General features: G+C 45.6%; 1 protein-coding gene across 2 annotated transcripts in view; it reads right to left on the bottom strand.

The window, feature by feature from the left end:
* LOC124554795 (excitatory amino acid transporter 1) overlaps window positions 1-20,819 on the bottom strand; it is a 762,497-nt gene extending 741,678 nt beyond the window's left edge. For both annotated transcript variants that reach the window (XM_047128448.1, XM_047128447.1), the window contains exon 1: window positions 20,759-20,819. In XM_047128448.1, the coding sequence (XP_046984404.1) occupies window positions 20,759-20,787 (29 nt within the window). In that variant the 5' untranslated portion in view covers window positions 20,788-20,819. The remainder of the gene's footprint in view (window positions 1-20,758) is intronic.
* Between the last annotated feature and the right edge of the window lie 244 nt (window positions 20,820-21,063).

Here is a 21,063-nt window from a genome sequence, read left to right on the forward strand (position 1 = left end):
ATAACCGCATCACTGCCCCCGCCCCCCTCACTTTACTGTCTTCATTCCAACAAAAATATTTTTTGGTAAGCGAGTCCATATAAGATTATTGAACGACTCGTTGGGATTTTGAGTCTGACCATGCAGACACTTCTTCAGTAATTGAAGATATGCCAGGTGTCTGTAAATAGGTTTTATGATGTCCATGACTGCTGCTGGGATGGAATGTTTATGGCTGTATGAACTGTTTGAGTACTGGGCACTGCGGTAATTGTACCATGAATCAGGCGCAGGAGGGCAAAGGTGGTGTACTGGTTTTTCATCAGTTGACAGTCTGTGGAAGAAGGTAGCACATACTGCCTGCTTCATTCTCAAGAAATCCTCATATTATTTCTAATGGCGATCCCATAATACTGCTGTAATTCATCAATCACTTTGTCTGTCAGCCTGCCTCTTATTGTTTTACCATCACAAAGTTTCTTGTCTCTCAAACTTAGTTTCAACTTCCTCAACCTGGTGCCCATCCTCTTCTGGACATGACCAATACAAACACGTAATTTAACCTTTATAATACAGCAATCCACAGCCTTCTGTACAATAAATTACAATGCATGTAAAAATTTTAACATTTTCAACCAGTGTAGATTGTATTTAAAAAAAATACTTCGCGTGTGAGTTTATAAGTGATACATACTTTTATTCGGAAAATTGAAAATTTTATAATGAGATAAAATCCGAAAATGTGAAAACACGTTTTTCCGTTCTAACTCCTCTTAAGATCACCGTCCGACGGACGAATCACCATCACAGTGTCACATGCCCCCACCTGATGAGACATTGCAGAGACATTTGGAATTTAGTCCAGGACATTGGCGCAAAGACTGGCGATGACGAACTTGACGCCACCATTTCTCCTCCGCTTGCCGGACAACGAAGCGGCTTATCTCCGACTCGAGAGCCACCTTACTGGTGTGGCCGAGCGGTTCTAGGCGCTACAATCTGGAACTGCGAAACCGCTACTGTCGCAGGTTCGAATCCTGCCTCGGGCATGGATGTGTGTGATGTCCTTAGGTTAGTTAGGTTTAAGTAGTTCTAAGTTCTAGGGGACTGATGACCTCAGAAGTTAAGTCCCATAGAGCTAGAGTCATTTGAACCTTACAGGTGGCAACGGCAGTTCTAATTACTCGCAGCTGCAGCCAGTAATTTTCTAATTTATTTCTTACATTATTCATTATTATTTATTTAATACCCTATTATTACTGAAGTATGAAGTACTGTACTTATTGATAAATATTTCCTGACGAGTTTCGTCTGTACGAAAGCCAAAGATCATCCAGCTATGTAGTTTTACAAGACTTTTCAATATTCTGCTAACAATCTTACGTTGGTGTATGGTTCCTCATACGTTACTTGTATAGGCCAAATCGTCATTGTACCACGGCGTAAAACTCATCTTGGAAGAAATATAACCGTCAAAAGTATGGGGTGAACCAGACTCCAGCGACAAACTTCAAGAAGTTGTTCAGAGATCCTTCTCAGTATTTGGACATTAAGGGATCTCCTGTCTCCGGCGGCTCGTTACAGAGTAATAATGTAATTACGATTTATTCGGGTCTTACTCCATTCACGTGTGTCTCCGTGAAAACACAATAATATCGATGAAAATCACTGTAATATGCAATAGCGGGAGGATCCGGTTTCTGACAGGTGCTTACGTACAGATGCAAAAGTACTGTGATGGGGTTGCCGCCTCTGCAGGAACAGCTCAGCATAGCGTCTTTGTGGTGCTCTTCCATTGCATTCAGTGAACCCATACACGACTCCTACCCTTCGTCACTAAATCTATCCCTATTGCTGTGTATCACTGTTAACGTAAAACTCACATTGCCGGAAAAACAAACCCGAGACATAACCGAGCAGTGCTGAGTGCAAGTTTGAGACCGCAGACTGAAGTGGGCGTCAGTGTTGTCACTCCAAGCAGCGTGATTGATTGGAACAACTTCTTTCCGAACGAGACAGGGAGCACGTACCGTCGACATTTGCGATGTTGTGCATTATTTTCAGTTCAATACAGATAGGAAGCTAACTGGGGCAAGAAATCAAACGAGATGCAGTAACTCTGTGGCAAGCCTCCAGACATCCTGTGCACCTTACGTCAAAATACTAAGCAGGGATACCTGGATAATCCCTGAAAGTTCGTCAGTGGAGTCGTTGTCCACCCTACGTTTAGTAACTAGCTTTGTATTGCTTCACGTTCTTTTGTGATGTATGTATGCATGTATTTATTGAACTGGGGACGTAGAAACGATGGAGATGCTTCGTCCCCGACGTAGCCCTCAATAGTACACAACCCCACAACAGGCTACAGCAGTTGACTCACCCCACCGACGCCTCACACCGAACCTAGGGTTATTGTGCGGTTCGGCCCCAGTGGACCCACCCGGAAACGTCTCATTCCAGGCGAGTGTAAACCCAATGTTTGCGTGGTAGAGTAATTATGGTGTCCGCGTATGTAGAGACAGTGGTTGCGCAGCAATCGACGACACAGTGTAACTGAGGCGGAATAAAGGGAACCAGCACGCATTCGCCGAGGCAGATGGAAACCGCCTTAAAAACCATCCACAGGCTGGGCGGCACACCGGAACTCGACACTAATCCGCCGGGCGGATTCGTGCGTTACATCGTACGGCTAACCGGACGGGCTTTGTGATGTAACTCCGAACGGTATCAATAGTGTTCAGATTTGATCGGCTTTGCACAGCTGTTCCCCATCACTTTCTTTTGCTAACCTGCACGATGGGTGAACAAGACGTTCGCATTTATGCTACCCAAGGCGTTATTATACAACTTTTACGACTCGAATATGTCAAGCCAGCAAACATTTTGCAAGAATAACGCGTATACTTTGGCAGTGGGACACTTTCAGCGTAACAAGTGCGCAGATGATGGTTTAAATGGTTTAAATGCCTCTGAGCACTATGGGACTTAACTTCTGAGGTCATCAGTCCCCTAGAATTTAGAACTACTTAAACCTAACTAACCTAAGGACATCACACACATCTATGCCCGAAGCAGGATTCGAACCTGCGATCGTAGCGGTCGCGCGGTTCCAGACTGTAGCGCCTAGAATCGCTCGGCTACCCCAGCCGGTGCAGATGATGGAAGTACGGAATTACGCTCAAAAAATTATACACTGGAATTGATGGTAAAATCCAGACTGGCTGCTGAAAGGTGCAAACAAAAGATTTTCAAGGATGGGACGATTGCCATCAGTATAATTCACCACCATGTATCTCTTGGGAAGGTGAAAGAAGCGTATGAATCCAAAACACGCACGATTCCAAACCGCACCGCCCTGCTGATTGAGGACATAGGGAGACTACAAGTTTCTACGGCTGCATTCTGAATGTGCTATGCAACGCGTCACTGGCAATTCATAAATAGTTAGATTTATCGCAACAAAGATTACAAAATGTGTAATACTTTGATGTATAGTTAATACTAGAATTTTTTCTTTTTACTGGGGTAATGGACTTACGCTGGGTCTTTTAAACTGACAATGCACTTCTTTTATTGTATGAATACGTAGTGTCCGTTCTTTCGCCCATGTTTGAAAGAACAGACACCATGCGCATTTCGCAGCTGTGATACATATTGCCTAAGTTGTAGGTGGAAGCGGAAGAAAGGAAAGGAAAGGTAAGGAATCAATAATATCAGCTGCATCGGGAGTTCATGCAGAATCAGTGGCGACTAGTGGAAATGTGTGCCGGACTGGGACTCGAACCCGGGACCACCCGCTTACTAGGCAGCTGCGTTGAACACTGTGCCACACAGTTTATGGCAAACGAACAGACTGTCTAGACACGCTCCCTGGCTGACCCACACTCCCACCTAGCCCCACCTATCGGCACTTAGTAAGGGCATTACAGACTCTTGAAAAGAATAGTGGAACGATCCAGTGATCGCTCTCAGCAAAATGTTTCATAAAAATAACCAAGATGTGCTGTAAATAATCTCTATAACGATCTAAACATGGCGTAACGGTGGGAGAATCTACGTGTTGTTCCTCACGCTTACAATATTTTTCGGTTACTCTCGTTAACTGGTTGACTGCAGATTACCACTGCGACTCTCATTCCAGCAGCTCACGTAAGCCTTTTAGAAGTGCGTTGTTGCATTTAAAAACTAATAGTTCCTTCGGTCTATAACTGGATATTAGTGAAATACTTGCCTTTTTGCATACTGCGCTTCGTTTAGTACCTCGTAACGTGTGTGAGTTATTAGGAGTGCCCACACTATGTCGTAACCAACACGTACACAAAACTGCCAAGTGAAATAAAGCTATACATGAAATCAAAAGGAAATAAATCCGTAACAACTGAATTATTATTCTAATATTTTTATTCCAGTCTATTTTCGCAGTGCAACAGATTGCAAATAAAAATATTAGTAACTGAAAATAATTTGCAGAATTGAGTTAACTTGTCACAAATCGGATTCGTCGTATGGTGAGTACGACGTATTTAGTCAGTTAGGGAAGTGGTTTTTATTCGGAATGGATTCGTATTCTCAAGGGACAGGGTTGAAAGCTTTGTATAGCCATCCCGATTTAAGCCTACAGTGTCTTATCTAAGCTGCTTCAGGTGAATGCTAGGTCGTTGCTTCAGTAAGGTGACAGCCGTTTTCCTTCATCGTGCCTACATAACTAAGAGACTGATGACTAAACTATCAACGAAACGTTCAATCTGAAGCTGCTTTCTTCGTTCATACTTGCACGTAGAGAAGCGAAGGAGGAATAGCTAACTTCGTTGCTTCAGTTTAAGTAGTAGTCCATAGACTTTTCATGGTGATAATGCGGAAACTACATACGAGAGTGTTTTCTCTCCAGTTTTCATTTACACTGTGGACCACTGAATTACAAGAGAAATGTTGCTGTCGTTAAAGCATTTAGTCACATAATATGAAGGAGTGTGGCTAGAATTCCCATCCGACCATCTACATTTGGGTTTTTCATTATTTTCTAAAACAAATTCGAGGATGACGGAAAATGGTTCCTTTTAGGAGATTACAGCCGATTTCCCGTTGTCATACTTTGTCTCTAAAGACGTCATGATCGACCCGACATTAAATAGCAGTCATTCTCGCTTTCATCCGTCTGTTCATTCATAAATATAAGCTCACCGTACAAAATATTAGTATTAATGTCAAAAGGCCCCAGTTGTCGCTTTGGAGCATTGTAGATGATGTATAACTGGTACCTAGCGGTCACAGTAGTCCCACGGCTGAGGTAAGTAATGGCAGTGAAGTGGTGTATCCGTACTAGTCAGAATGGTTCAAAATGTCTCTGAACACTAAGGGGCTTAACTTCTGAGGTCATCAGTCCCATAGAACATAGAACTACTTAACTAACCTAATGACATCACCCCCCTACCCATGCCCGAGGCAGGATTCGAACCTGCGACCGTAGCGGTCGCGTGGTTCCATACTGTAGCTCCTAGAACCGCTCGGCCACAGAGGCCGGCGTACCAGTCCGATGGATGGGTAATGAGCGGGAAGGTGGATCGAGGTGGAGACGTGACAGAGTAGCACAAAGGAACTATCGTGTTTGGACGTGCCTCTGATTACAACAAGCATGAAATTGCCTGATGTTTGGTGTCCTACTTATCTCCAAGGAATTATACGCGTCACTTGCAGCCGAGTAACACGGATTGTGAACAGTGATAGTAAAAGATCTTACCCAACAGAGACCAGAGACTAGACTCACGGCTTGTCAATGACAGTCAGTTCCACTCCGGACAAGAATTGCTGCTGTCAGCAAATACACATCCAGCTCAACCAATCTCCAAGCGAACGTTGCAAAAGGCATTGTATGCAATACACATTTGGAGACGAGTACCTCTCAAAAGGCCGTTTCTCACAGCAGCACATAAAGCTCCACGCCTTCAGCGAATCACGCGACACAGAAACTGGACACTAGCCAACTGGAGAAGGTTAGCTGCGTCCTTCGAAGCGCGATTTTGCCTCTTTTCAATTTATAATAGGCGTCCAGTGTACCGGCGGCCCCATGACGTCTTTAATCCAAAGTGTGTGGAAGATGTACACTATGTGATCAAAAGTATCCAGATAACCACAAAAACATACGTTTTTCATATTAGGTGTATTGTGCTGCCACCTACTGCCAGGTACTCCATAACAGTGACCTCAGTAGTCATTAGACATCGTGAGAGAGCAGAATGGGGCGCACACGGAACTCACGGACTTCGAACGTGGTCAGGTGATTGGGTGTCACTTGTGTCATACGTCTGTACGCGAGATTTCCACACTTCTAAACATCCATAGGTCCACTGTTTCCGATGTGATAGTGAAGTGGAAACGTGAAGGGGCACTTACAGCACAAAAGCGTACAGGCTGATCTCATCTGTTGACTGACAAAGATTGCCGACAGTTGAAGAAGATAGTAATGTGTAATAGGCAGACATCTATCCAGACCATCACACAGGAATTCCAAACTGCATCAGGATCCACAGCAAGTACTATGACAGCTAGGCGGGAAGTGAGAAAACTTGGATTTCATGGTCGAGTGGCTGCTCATAAGCCATACATCACGCCAGTAAATGCCAAGCGACGCCTTGCTTGGTGTAAGGAGCGTAAACATTGGACGATTGAACAGTGGAGAAACGTTGTTTGGAGTGACGAATCACGGTACGCAATGCGGCGATCGATGGCAGGGTGTGGGTACAGCGAATGGCCGGTGAACGTCATCTGCCAGCGTGTATAGTTCGGAGGCGGTGGTGTTATGGTGTGGTCGTGTTTTTCAAGGAGGGGGCTTGCACCCCTTGTTGTTTTGAGTGGCTCTATCACAGCACAGGCCTACATTGATGTTTTAAGCATCTTTAAGAGCAATTCGGGGATGGCGATTGCATCTTTCAACATGACTGAGCACCTGTTCATAACGTACGGCCTATGGCGAAGTAGTTACACGACAATAACATCCTTGTAATGGACTGGCCTGCACAAAGTCCTGACCTGAATCCTATAGAACACCTTCGGGATGTTTTGGAACGTCTAATTCGTGTCAGTCCTCACCGACCGACATCGACATCTCTCCTCAGTGCAGCACTCCGTCAAGAATGGGCTGCCATTCCCCAGCACCTTATTGAACGTATGCCTGCGAGAGTGGAAGTTGTCGTCAAGGCTAAGGGTGGGCCAATACCATATTGAATTCCAGCATTACCAGAGGGCGCCATGAACTTGTAAGTCATTTTCAGCCAGGTGTCCGGATATTTTTGATCACAATGTAGTTTATGCCGGAGGTGATTATGTGATTTTTGGGGGTGTTTCAGTATCATGAATTGGGCCCAATCACTCAGGTTACCGAGAACATGAACCAGGATGTTTATTTCAACGTTCTCAGCGACCAAGTGTCACCCTGTCTTTTACATCTTCATGAAGAATATGCTGCTGAACTCTAGATTTCCAAGAGGAGAATAACAGTATTCACAGGTCTGCACGCATACGTTCCTGGTTTGATGAATTCTCAAGGATCCTAATTACTTCTGCTGGTCCTCTAAATCACCCTTTCTTAATCCTACAGAAAATGGCTGGGACTACACGGCACAGCGGGTGAAACTTAGGATTCAACATCCACGCAGCCTGGTAGCTGCACGGAATCTAATCATCAATTAACTACTGCAGCTGGATATGGCGCACCTGCGGAGACTTGTGAACTCTCTTTCCCGCCGAACTGAAACCATTATCAAGACTATAAGCGGCGTTTCACGACGTTATTGCGATGTCTGGAGCGGGTAATTAATTTACTATCCGTTGTGCTCATTCAAAAGACTACGCCAAAATTTTATTTGTGGCAAGCGGTATTCGCAGCGTATCACTACACAACTCTATATACCGTAGTGAAGGGATCAATTAGTCAGTAACAGTGAGTGTTCCAGTGTGATGGGGAAAAACAATTAATTTGTTCTCTGTACATCGCCAGGAGGAAGATACATGTCACCTACAGGAAAATGGAAGATAACTTTGGAGAAAAGAGAACCACCTATATGAATATCAAGAGCTCAGATTGAAAACCAGTCCTGAGCAAAGAAAGGAAAGCAGAAATGTGTGAGAAGCACATAGAGGGTCTATACAAGGGAGATGTATTTGAGGGCAATATTATGGAAATGATAGAGGACGTAGATCAGACGGGAGATATACACTGAAAGACCTAAGTCGAAACAAGGCATTAGGAGTAGACAAAACTCCGTTAGAAGTACCAATGCCGTACGAGAGCCAGCCATGACAAAACTCTTCCATCTGGTGAGCAAGATGTGTGAGACAGGCGAAATACCCTCAGACTTCAAGAACAATATAATAATTCCAATTCCAAAGAAAGAAGGACCTGACAGGTGTAAAAATTACCGAACTGTCAGTTTAGTAAGTCACGGTTACAAAATGCTAACACGAATGTTTTTACAGCAGAATGGCTGCGCTGAGTGGCCACACGGTTACAGGCGTCATGTCACAGATTGCGCGGCCCCTCCTGCCGGAGGTTCGAGTCCTCCCTCTAGCATGGGTGTGTGTGTTGTTATCAGGATAAGTTAGTTTAAATAGTGTGTAAGTCTAGGGACCGATGACCTCAGCAGTTTGGTCCCTTAGGAATTCACACACATTTGAACAGTAGAATTTGAACTTGCAGAAGCCAACCTCGGGGAAGATCAGTTTGGATTCCGGAGAAATGTAAGAACACGCAAGGCAGTACTGACCCTAAGGCTTCCCCTAGAAGATACACTCCTGGAAATTGAAATAAGAACACCGTGAATTCATTGTCCCAGGAAGGGGAAACTTTTTTGACACATTCCTGGGGTCAGATACATCAAATGATCACACTGACAGAACCACAGGCACATAGACACAGGCAACAGAGCATGCACAATGTCGGCACTAGTACAGGGTATATCCACCTTTCACAGCAATGCAGGCTGCTATTCTCCCATGGAGACGATCGTAGAGATGCTGGATGTAGTCCTGTGGAACGGCTTGCCATGCCATTTCCACCTGGCGCCTCAGTTGGACCAGCGTTCGTGCTGGACGTGCAGACCGCGTGAGACGACGCTTCATCCAGTCCCAAACATGCTCAATGGGGGACAGATCCGGAGATCTTGCTGGCCAGGGTAGTTGACTTACACCTTCTAGAGCACGTTGGGTGGCACGAGATACATGCGGACGTGCATTGTCCTGTTGGAACAGCAAGTTCCCTTGCCGGTCTAGGAATGGTAGAACGATGGGTTCGATGACGGTTTGGATGTACCGTGCACTATTCAGTGTCCCCTCGACGATCACCAGTGGTGTACGGCCAGTGTAGGAGATCGCTCCCCACACCATGATGCCGGGTGTTGGCCCTGTGTGCCTCGGTCGTATGCAGTCCTGATTGTGGCGCTCACCTGCACGGCGCCAAACACTCATACGACCATCATTGGCACCAAGGCAGAAGCGACTCTCATCGCTGAAGACGACACGTCTCCATTCGTCCCTCCATTCACGCCTGTCGCGACACCACTGGAGGCGGGCTGCACGATGTTGGGGCGTGAGCGGAAGACGGCCTAACGGTGTGCGGGACCGCAGCCCAGCTTCATGGAGACGGTTGCGAATGGTCCTCGCCGATACCCCAGGAGCAACAGTGTCCTTAATTTGCTGGGAAGTGGCGGTGCGGTCCCCTACGGCACTGCGTAGGATCCTACGGTCTTGGCGTGCATCCGTGCGTCGCTGCGGTCCGGTCCCAGGTCGACGGGCACGTGCACCTTCCGCCGACCACTGGCGACAACATCGATGTACTGTGGAGACCTCACGCCCCACGTGTTGAGCAATTCGGCGGTACGTCCACCCGGCCTCCCGCATGCCCACTATACGCCCTCGCTCAAAGTCCGTCAACTGCACATACGGTTCACGTCCACGCTGTCGCGGCATGCTACCAGTGTTAAAGACTGCGATGGAGCTCCGTATGCCACGGCAAACTGGCTGACACTGACGGCGGTGGTGCACAAATGCTGCGCAGCTAGCGCCATTCGAAGGCCAACACCGCGGTTCCTGGTGTGTCCGCTGTGCCGCGCGTGTGATCATTGCTTGTACAGCCCTCTCGCAGTGTCCGGAGCAAGTATGGTGGGCCTGACACACCGGTGTCAATGTGTTCTTTTTTCCATTTCCAGCCCGCGTCTCGTGGTCGTGCGGTAGCGTTCTCGCTTCCCACGCCCGGGTTCCCGGGTTCGATTCCCGGCGGGGTCAGGAGGAGGAGGAGATTAGTGTTTAACGTCCCGTCGACAACGAGGTCATTAGAGACGGAGCGCAAGCTCGGGCGAGGGAAGGATGGGGAAGGAAATCGGCCGTGCCCTTTCAAATGAACCATCCCGGCATTTGCCTGAAGCGATTTAGGGAAATCACGGAAAACCTAAATCAGGATGGCCGGAGACGGGATTGAACCGTCGTCCTCCCGAATGCGAGTCCAGTGTGCTAACCACTGCGCCCCCCCGCTCGGTGCGGGGTCAGGGATTTTCTCTGCCTCGTGATGGCTGGGTGTTGTGTGTTGTCCTTAGGTTAGTTAGGTTTAAGTAGTTCTAAGTTCTAGGGGACTGATGACCATAGATGTTAAGTCCCATAGTGCTCAGAGCCATTTGAACCATTTTTTCCATTTCCAGGAGTGTACATTAACGAAAGGCAAACCTACTTTTATAGAATCTGCAGACTTAGAGGAAGCTTTCGACAATGTTGACTGGAATTCTTTCAAATTTTAAAGGTGGGATGGGTAAATGGCTCTGAGCACTGTCGGACTTAACATCTGTGGTCATCAGTCCCCTAGAACTTAGGACTACTTAAACCTAACTAACCTAAGGACATCACACACATCCATGCCCGAGGCAGGATTCTAACCTGCGACCTTAGCAGTCGCGAGGTTCCGGCCTGAGGCGCCTAGAACCGCTCGGCCACCGCGGTCGGCTGAGGGGTAAAATACGGGGAGCGAAAGGCTATTTACAATTTGAACAGAAACCAGATAGCAGTTCTAAGAGTCGAGGGCCATGAAAGGGTAGCAGTGGTTGAGAAGAGAGTTAGACAGGGTTGTAGCCTATCCCCGATGTTGTTCAATCTGTATATTCAGCCAGCAGTGAAGGAAACCAAAGAGAACTTTGGAGTAGGAATCGAAGTCCAGGGAGAAGAAATAAAAACTTTCAGGTTTGCCGATGACTTTGTAACTCTGTCAGGGACATCAAAGGACTTGGAAACTTGGTAAAGCAGTTGAATTGTATGGACAGAGTCTTGAAAGGAGGATATAAGAAGAATATCAACATAAGCAAAACGAGGATAATTGAATGTAGTCGAATTAAATCAGGTGATGCTAACGGAATTAGATTAGGAAATGATACACTTAAAGTAGTGGATGAGTTTTGCTATTTGTGTAAGAAAAGCTTTTCTGAAGAACAGAAATTTGTTAACATCGATTATAGATTTAAGGGTCAGGAAGTCTTCTCTGGAAGTATTTGTATGGAAGTGGAAAGGGATGATAAACAGTTTAAACAAGAAGAGAATAGAAGCTTTTGAAATGAGGTGCTATACAAGAATACTGAAGATCAGATGAGTAGATCATCTAACTAATGAGGGGGTACTGAACAGAACTGCGGAGAAAAGAAATTTGTAGGACAACCTGACTAGATGAAGGGATCTGTTGGTAGGACACATTCCGAGACATCAAATGGTTCAAATGGCTCTGAGCACTATGGGACTCAACTGCTGTGGTCATAAGTCCCCTAGAACTTAGAACTACTTAAACCTAACTAACCTAAGGACAGCACACAACACCCAGCCATCACGAGGCAGAGAAAATCCCTGACCCCGCCGGGAATCGAACCCGGGAACCCGGGCGTGGGAAGCGAGAACGCTACCGCACGACCACGAGATGCGGGCCCGAGACATCAATGGATCACCAGTTTAGTACTGGACGAAAGAGGGGTGGGGGTAAAAATTGTAGAGGAAGACCAAAAGGTAAATACATTAAGCATATTCAGAAGAATGCAGGTTGCAGTAGTTACTTGCAGATGAAGAGGCTTCACCGGATAGAGTAACGTGGAGAGCTGTATCAAACCAGTCTCCGGACTGAAGGCCACAACAACCACAACAACAACAACAACGGCCTCCATCTTCCGATATATCATGGGACGACAGTTGAATTTTGTACATTTATGACAAAATATGCGAGCAAATTTCCTATATTCAGTTGCCTGAAGATGGTGTATCCTAGCAGCGAAATTGATTGCAAATAACGGAAGACTTATAACTTGAGCTGAAGGTGTCATCTCTTATACACGTAGAAATAATTTGAAACAGCTACAAAGAGATAGGGCGTGAGAGCTATAGAAGGATCTCGCCTCGATTTCGCAAATCAGTCAACGTGTGAAGTGTTCGAGGGTACCGTAGTTAACCCGTATCGAGGATCGTGTAAACACAATAAACCAACCCGTCGTTATCACGTCTCTGGAAGATAGCAGGAGGTTAGCAACTGAGGTGTGCGCCATTATTGGTGACTAATATACCTAGCCCTGCAAGGTAGCTGAAAAACAGTGGTCAGCCCATAAAACCTATATTGATGACCATGCACCACACACACGCTCATAAGGAGTCCAAGTACACTGATGGGCCAAAATATTGTGACCACCTGCTTAACAGCGGGTTATTCTCACTTTTGGAACGCAATGCAGGAGCGATCCTGCTTGGCATGTATTCGACGCGCTCTTGGTATATTTCCAGAGGTACGTCTACGTACAATTACCGTGGATTAGGGACCAGTGGTTTGCAGGCGCGGAGTCGTCGGCCGATAGTATCGAGATGTTTTCCATCGGGTTCAGATCAGGTGAATAATTTGGTGGCCAAGACCTCAAGTTGAGTTCATCAAATTCCTCAAACCACTGTAGTGTCATGAACAGTAATCCTGCTAGGGGATACCATCGCCGTCGGGGAAAACACCAAGTACAAGGAAAGCAGGTGGTCTGCAATAAGGTTCACGTAGCCCTCGATTCCTACTACTGGTAACATGGAAGCTCAGGTGTATGCCCCCCCTCATACCATAATAGTGGCCCCAACGGCCTGCGTCCCACGCAGCATATTTAGAGCAGTTGCTAGACTGGATGACAGCGTACCAGGTTAGTCCCATCGACCTGGTGTAACAAGAAACGCGATTAATCCGACCAGGTGACATGTTTACATTGATCCGCGTTCGATTTTGTTGATCCCGTGCCCAGTGTAAGCGTGAATGTGATGTCGCTGGGTGAACGTGGCAACACCTGCTGCAGAGCAAAATGTCCAAATGTGTGTGAATTCCTAAGGGACCAAACTGCTAAGGTCATCTGTCCCTAGACTTACACACTACGTAAACTAACTTAAGCTAAGAACAGCACACACACCCATGCCCGAGGGAGCACTCGAACCTCCGGCGGGAGGGGCCACTCAAACCCTGACATGGCGCCTCAAGCCAGGCGGCCACACCGCTCGGCTGCTGCAGAGCCCCATGTTGAAAAATGTCCGCTGAGCAGTGTGATTTGAAGTATTTCAGCACTGTACTCTGTCGCCATATGTGCCACAGTTTACCGTCTCTCCTCCTTCACAGCCTCCGACTTCCATGTTCTGTAATGAGGCGTGGACGGCCAACATCATGTCGCCTATTCGTGGTTTCACATTTCTTCAACCACATTCTCATTCCCAGACGCAGGGCCACAACTACCCGCCCTTTGTTAAAATCTCTTACGTAAAATCCCTCGTCAAAATCCCCATCCGCGGCCCCTGTAGTCATTAGAACGATTCTTCATCCTCGTCCACACCACTTATATACACTCTAAGACAAAAATAAAGCCGCACACCATGAAGGAATTCTCGGAATGGTACGGCAATCAGTAGATGTGATGTGCGTGTACAGACAAACAAATGATTAAAGTTTCATAAAAAATTGAAAGATTTATTCGAGAGAAAGAGCTGCACAAACTGAGAAAGTCATTAACATGCTGATCCAGATCTGGCCCTTATGCAAGCAGTTTTTCGGCTTGGCACTGATTGACACAGTTGTTGGATGCACTCCTGTGGGATATCATCGTGCTAAATTCTGTTAAGGGGGGTAGGACGTCAAACGGGACGACTTGGAGCAGGAGAGACACCCCAGGAATGTTTAATTTCCACTGTCTATACTTTTAAAAATATATTCATAAAACTTTGTCAGAATGACCAGAAAGGATTCAGGATTTACACTTATAGTGGTGTAAGTTCAAAAATATAAGAAAATAATTTATTTTTTTTACATTTGTATTTCACCTTTTTTTCACTTACCATTGGCTGCATTTGTTACTATAGGTACGCTTTTCTTCATAAGTAAGGGAGATTCTTCGATGAATTTTGCACAGCATACAAACCATACTTACAGGTGTACGAAACTCTAGAATTTTCTAAATCTATTAAAAACTGTGGTAAAAATTGAGATAATTCACTATAAAATTTGAGTTTTTTCTAAACATGAAGTTTAAAATGTAACAGCACATTCATTTTTTCAAAAATTAAATAATTTCTAAAGTTTCATACACCTGTAAGTATGGTTTGTATGCTGTGCAAAATTCATCGAAGAATCTCTCTTACTTATGAAGAAACGTGTACCTATAGCAACAAACGCAGCCAATAGAAGTGAAAAAATGATGAAATTTCACGTGTAAAAAAAATTTATTTTGTTATTTTTTTGAACTTCCACTGCTATTATTGTGAATCCTTAATCCTTCCTGGTCATGCTAACAAGGTTTTATGAATTTATTGGTAAAAGTATAGACAGTGGAAATTAAAATGTCCTGTGGTGTCTCTCCTGCTCCAAGACGGCCCGTTTGACGTCCTACCCCCCTTAAACTGAACTGACACGTTATATCGTAAAAATCCTAAGCTGGTTTGAAAGACTCTGTCCATAATGCTCTAAACGTCCTGAATTACGGAGATATCCAGCGACCTTGCTGCCAAGGACAAAGACAAGCAATGGAAAGTCTCGGCGTGTGCTGGAGGGCATTATCCAATTGAAATGTAAGCCCAAGGTGGCTTGCTGTGAATGGGAAAAAACGAGGCATAGAATATCGTCGATGTACCGCTGTGCTGTAAGGGAGTCGCGGATGGCAACCAAAAGATTCCTGCTATGAAGAGAAATGGCACCCCGGACAATCATTTCTGGTTGTCGGGCCGTATAGCGGACGACAGTGGATTGGTATCCCGCCGCTGTCCAGGCGTCTGCAGGCATGTCTTCGCTGGTGATCAGGGCTCTGTTTGAAGCGGAACTCATCACTAAAGCCAATTCTCCTCCCATTAACAAGATACCGGGCCGAAAGGGTGTCTGGAGATGCCCCAGACAGCATGGAGACACCACCCTTACTGTCGCCCGACATATGCCCGGCAAACAAGTGTATGGTCTAGAATGACATTTCTTTTCATAGCAGGACCTCTTTGGTTGTCATCCGCGACACCCTTACGGCACAGCGGTACGTGGACGATATTCTACACTCCATTTTGTTGCATTTCATGGCAAGCTATTTTCGACCTACATTTCAACGACGTTATGCCCATTCGCACACAGCGAGAGTTTCTGTTGCTTGCCACACCCTACACTGGCCGGTAAGGTCAACAGATCTCTCCCCGATTGAGAACGGTTGGAACATGAAGGTGGTATGATATCCCTCTGGAGGACATCCAAAAACTCTATCAATCAAGGCCAAGTCGAAAAACTGCTCGCATAAGGGCCAGGGGTGGACCACGGCGTTACTGACTTTCTCAATTTGTGAAAGTCTTTGTCTCGAATAAATGATCATTTTTTCTGATATTGTGACCATTTATTTGTATGTAAAGTACTTGCGTCCCATTCAGATAATTCCCTCGTGGTGCGTCGTCTTTTTTTGTTTAGAGCTTAATGTATTGACTCGTCAGTGTGTATTTGCGTGGTATACCAATTATACCGTTACCTGCAGGAAATATAGGCGGTTTACCTGACTCGCCACAACTTTACTAGTCTCCTACATGAATGGGTGAGTCCGCCTTTGGTGTTATCCCTGGAGGCTATGGATCCATCATACATGTTATTTACATGCAGACAGGGAGCGGAATGGTGTTTCCCACATTTAAAAGTAGAGAACTTGCACTTCTGCTTGCCACAGAGAAAGGCACTACTCGCTGCGAATTAGATTCATAGAGTAATGTGGCACATTTCGCGTCTTGCAAGACAGCACTGTTCCCAGTCATCACACTGAACGAGGTGGCTCACTGCTGAAAGCAGTTGGCTCGCATTCACGAGGCGGGGGCTTTCAGTCCCCGTCAAGCCATTCTGATTTAAGATTTCCACGATTTTCTCCCTTCAAAAGGTTTCTACGGGCTCCTCTGCCCTCGTTCATTTGGATCAGTTTATCCCAATCTTATGTCCTCCTTTCTGGCAACTTAGGCAGCAACCTTCCTGTTCAATCATCCATCCTACCTTTTCACCAAAGATACCACATACTTTGTATTTTAATACAAGGCAAGTACCCCTCTTCACACTCCTATCCTGCAGACATAGCTTACAACACCTTCCAGTATGCTGACGACACTCTGCGTTTCAGAAATCGCACCCATTTCTTCAGCGCCAACTTCTAGAGAGCACTCCAGTTGATTCTTTAAATGTTCACTGTCGAAACGAACCATCGGCCTTTTTCGTCTCCGTAACTTCTATCTTTCAGTTTTCATTCGTTCTATCCAATGCTCTAAAATACTTAAGATACACTCTCGATTGTAAGCTGACATCGAGCTGCAAGCCCACGTAGATTACAACTACTAATCGGCCAAATATGGGGTTTCCATTTCTCCACCTTCCTCCATACCCATAGAGCCTGGAAAGGACCCATTCTCGTCTGATCAAATGTCGTCCGATCGCCCTCTCCGCTAAAATTGCATCACGTCGTTCAAATCCTTAAACATCACACACCTTGTGTCACACTGCGCATCCCTTCCCCCTCCCCAATACTTGTTCATGAATTGCCTAACCTGCTGACCCACATTAAGTATTTGCTGCAGTTCTACAGGTTTCGCTGGATCACTGCCAACAACCCCATCATTCTATCCCCAATTTCTAATGCTTACACGATACTGTACCTATACCAGTCATACCCCTCCCCTTCCTGTACAACACCCACATACACTTCTTTTCTTCTCCCAACGCACTTTTAGGCAATCCACACTTGAAGACCAGAAATCCACCTTAGCACCTCCTTTTCCATAACATGTAACCCACTTATGACCTACCTACCTACCTGCTCTTCCTGCCGTTTTCCTTCCTCCCCATTAACAACGCCTTGCTTCCTACCAGTTACACTTGTTCCCAGCTCTCACTTCTGCCTAATGATGAACCCTTCACATCACATCCCAGTCCGCGAATTCCAATGACACTCCACACCACACACGTTCTTGATCTTCTCTCCCACTGATCATCCATTGTAAGTACAAGTTCTTCTGACAACTTCAGCGTTTTGTCTACCACTTTCGCCTCAATTGTTCATCAGTATCGCTTTAAAAACTACAACAGTGGCATAATTCAGATTTTCTTAATTTGTAGTTTTTATACCAATTAAATATCTGTATTTTTAACTACAGTTTATTTATTTTCTTTTTAATTTTTTTGGACAAAGAGCGGAAACTTCTAGTAGCGTCTAAAGTCCCTCACTCGTGAGTTGTGAGGCAATAACATAACAAGGTAATACAAACGAATAGCAAGCAAGGCATTAGTGAGAAAACGCTTTGTGCGTGAAAGAGCCTGTTGCATTGTTCAGGTTTTCGGGTCAGATGTTTAAATAAGCAAATTCTTGTTACTTGGTAAGAGGAAAATAGTACTTATCGACCGTTATACGCAGAATGAAATGTTCCAAAGAAGTTCGCCTTTTATTCGTATATTTGAGTGCCCATGCTGTAGTTGAGAACTACGCCTGGTATCAACATTCTGGTGTTCTGTAATCGTGACAAAAGTGATCTATCGCAATGCTGATTCCGATTTTATTTTCTTTCACACAACTAGCCTCTTATATCCAGTTTGCATCTAAACAATTTCGTATACAGAAGGTTTCAGTGGAATCTCTACGTAGTAATTAGATATTGATAGCTCTCTTCTTACCGATTAAGGTCGCCACAACCCTCCAAGTTACAGCCATAAGAAACATGTGACCATCGAGTTGTTGAGATTTGCACTACGTTTTAAATTTCTCTATTCCACATTCCACTTACTTCAATTATTTATAAATATTTTGGGTACTTAATCTGGACATACTAAATCTTTTGCACCAGATCAGATACCAAAGAATTATACAAGATTGCTAGTAAGTTAAAGGAAAAGAAAACAAGAATGGAACTGCGACTCGAGAAACATGCTTTAGAATCTAGGTAATTAATAACGAGATACTGCAGCTATATACATTCAGAAGCTTTATGGGAAATCGAGCTACGTCATTTTCAATTATAAGGCATTGGTTTATTTCCGATGGATGAGAAATGTGTATGTTCTCTCATGCTACGGAGCGTACCATTCCGTACCCGAGTCGAGAACGTCTGATGTAGATGCTTATTTTGCGAAAGGAACTGGGAATAATTCAGAATGTCTCCCGAATGTTGCAGTAGATATCCTACGTTTCACTGTATGACCACGACAGAGCTCCAAGACCATAACCAGTAGAACTCTAAAGATGCTATTGTTGCTCGGAAACGTGCGGATGGCTAGTACAGGTATATATCTAGTTAAAAGTCTAACATCATCACCTTCCTCGGTTTTCCAACTGGCAATCATGCACGCCTGGAACGAGAGGGTGTTTATCATTTTGAAGGAAAGATGTCGTGGACGCGTTGTGGCTGTGATCTCGAAGATAGCTGCGTCACACCACATCATTATAAGTACATCTCTCTTTTCCAACCAATGAACCTAAAAGACGCCATTTCCCTAAATCCCACATTCATTTTCCTTCTAATAATTTCATTTTATTCACCTATTCTACTCTTAGTTGTTTGTTACCCTTAAAGGAGTTGCCACCATTCGACACACTATGATACAAGGGCCACTCCAAAAGAAATGCACACTGTTTTTGTAAAAATGCAGTTTTCATTCAGCATGTGTGAAAGTTTTACAGTGTGTAGATAAATCCTTCCCGCTTGTTTTCAAACTTAGTTCAAGCTGTTCCCGTGAGTGGCGCAGTCACAGCATGTCTTCAAGATGGCTGCTACACTTGACGTTCGTCAGAAGCAACGGGAAAACGAGACAGTGGGAAACATCCACAAGAGGTTGAAAATGGTGTATGGAGATGCTGCTGTCGATCGCACTACAGTTAGTCGGTGGGCAAGCAGGTTACATCATGAAAGCGGGCACGAAAATATTGAGGATTGTCCTCGCAGCGGCAGGCCTCGTACTGCACACACTCCAGACACTGCAGAGAGTTAACGAAATGGTGACTGCTGACAGACGCATCACAGGAACGAATTGTCACGCTACGTTTGGATAGGGGAAGGAAGTGTTTGCAGAATACTGAAGGTGTTGGCGTTAAAAAATGTTTGTGCCATGTGGGTTCCCAGGATGTTGACAGTGGCTCGCAAAGAAACAAGAAAAACAGTATGCAGCGAACTTTTGAAACAGTACGAGATTGGTGGAGATGAATTTCTTGGAAGAATTGTGACAGGTCATGAAACATGGCTCTATCATTTTTCACAAAAGACGAAGCGGCAATCAATGGAGTGGCATCATGGAGATATGCAGATTCATCCAAAAAAAAAAATTCAAAACCTCACCTTCTGCTGCAAAAGTTATGGCTACGCTGTTTTTCGATTCCGAAGGACTCTTGCTTGTGGACATCATGCCAAGTGGAACCACCATAATTTGTGATGCATTTGTGACGACACTGAGCCGGCCGCGGTGGCCAAGCGGTTCTTGGCGCTACAGTCTGGAACCGCGCGACCGTTACGGTCGCAGGTTCGAATCCTGCCTCGGGCATGGATATGTGTGATGTGCTTAGGTTAGTTAGTTTTAAGTAGTTCTAAGGTCTAGGGGACTGATGACCTCAGACGTTAAGTCCTATAGTGCTCAGAGCGATTTGAACCATTTTTTTGACGACACTGAAAAAACTTCAAGCTCCAACGAGTCGTGTTCGACCACATCGGCAAAAGCAGGATGTTTTGCTGTTGCACGACAATGCACGGCCACATGTCAGTCAAAAAGCCACGGAAGCGATCACAAAACTAGGATGGACAACACTGAAACACCCGCTTTACAGTCCAGACCTGGCTCCATGTGACAAGATGGCGTAAGGCAGTTGAGAGGGATGGAAATTATGTGGAGAAATGAAAATATTGTTCCTAAAGGATGTATCTACACACTGTAAAACTTTCAAACATGTAGAATAAAAGATGGATTTTAAAAAAATAGCGCGTATTTCTTTTGGAGTGACCCTCGTATTAACATTATTAGCAATAAAGCATCAACACGACGACGACCACTACTGATGCAATCACATCGAAATGTTCTATTTTCCAATAAAGGCATCAACTTTTGTCGTTTTTAAACAATTCTTTACGCTATGTGGTCGGATAGCAGCGACAGTGCTGTTTGTTGCCAGTGTGGCGCACGCTGTCATACAATTAAGGGGGAAGCGCCGTAGCTAGCGACTTGTTGCAAGGGAAGCGGAGCGCCAGGCGCTCTGCGGTAGCGGCGGCGGCAGCAGCAACAGGTGAGACTTACGCCTCCGTGAGCGCGTCGGCGTTGTCCATGGCTGCAGGCTGAGCTTGCGGTGGCGCGGCCGCGACTGAGGCACCTCTGCGCAGCCCGCCGGTACATGCTGCCCCCCCCCCCCCCCCTTCCTCCCGCGCACCTGCCCACCAGCCGCAGTAGCCAGATTGAGCCAATTGCGGCGCTTCCTGCCGCTGCTGCCCACGCCGCCGCTGTCTCCGCAGACTGGACTAGCCTCTCGCGAAGTAATTACCCTACTGCTGCGCAGCCGATTTGCACGCGGCTACAGCCTGTTCGTGCCAGACCCGACAGCTTTA

Source organism: Schistocerca americana, chromosome X, assembly GCF_021461395.2.
Source record: "Schistocerca americana isolate TAMUIC-IGC-003095 chromosome X, iqSchAmer2.1, whole genome shotgun sequence".
In the NCBI taxonomy this organism is placed as follows: domain Eukaryota; kingdom Metazoa; phylum Arthropoda; class Insecta; order Orthoptera; family Acrididae; genus Schistocerca; species Schistocerca americana.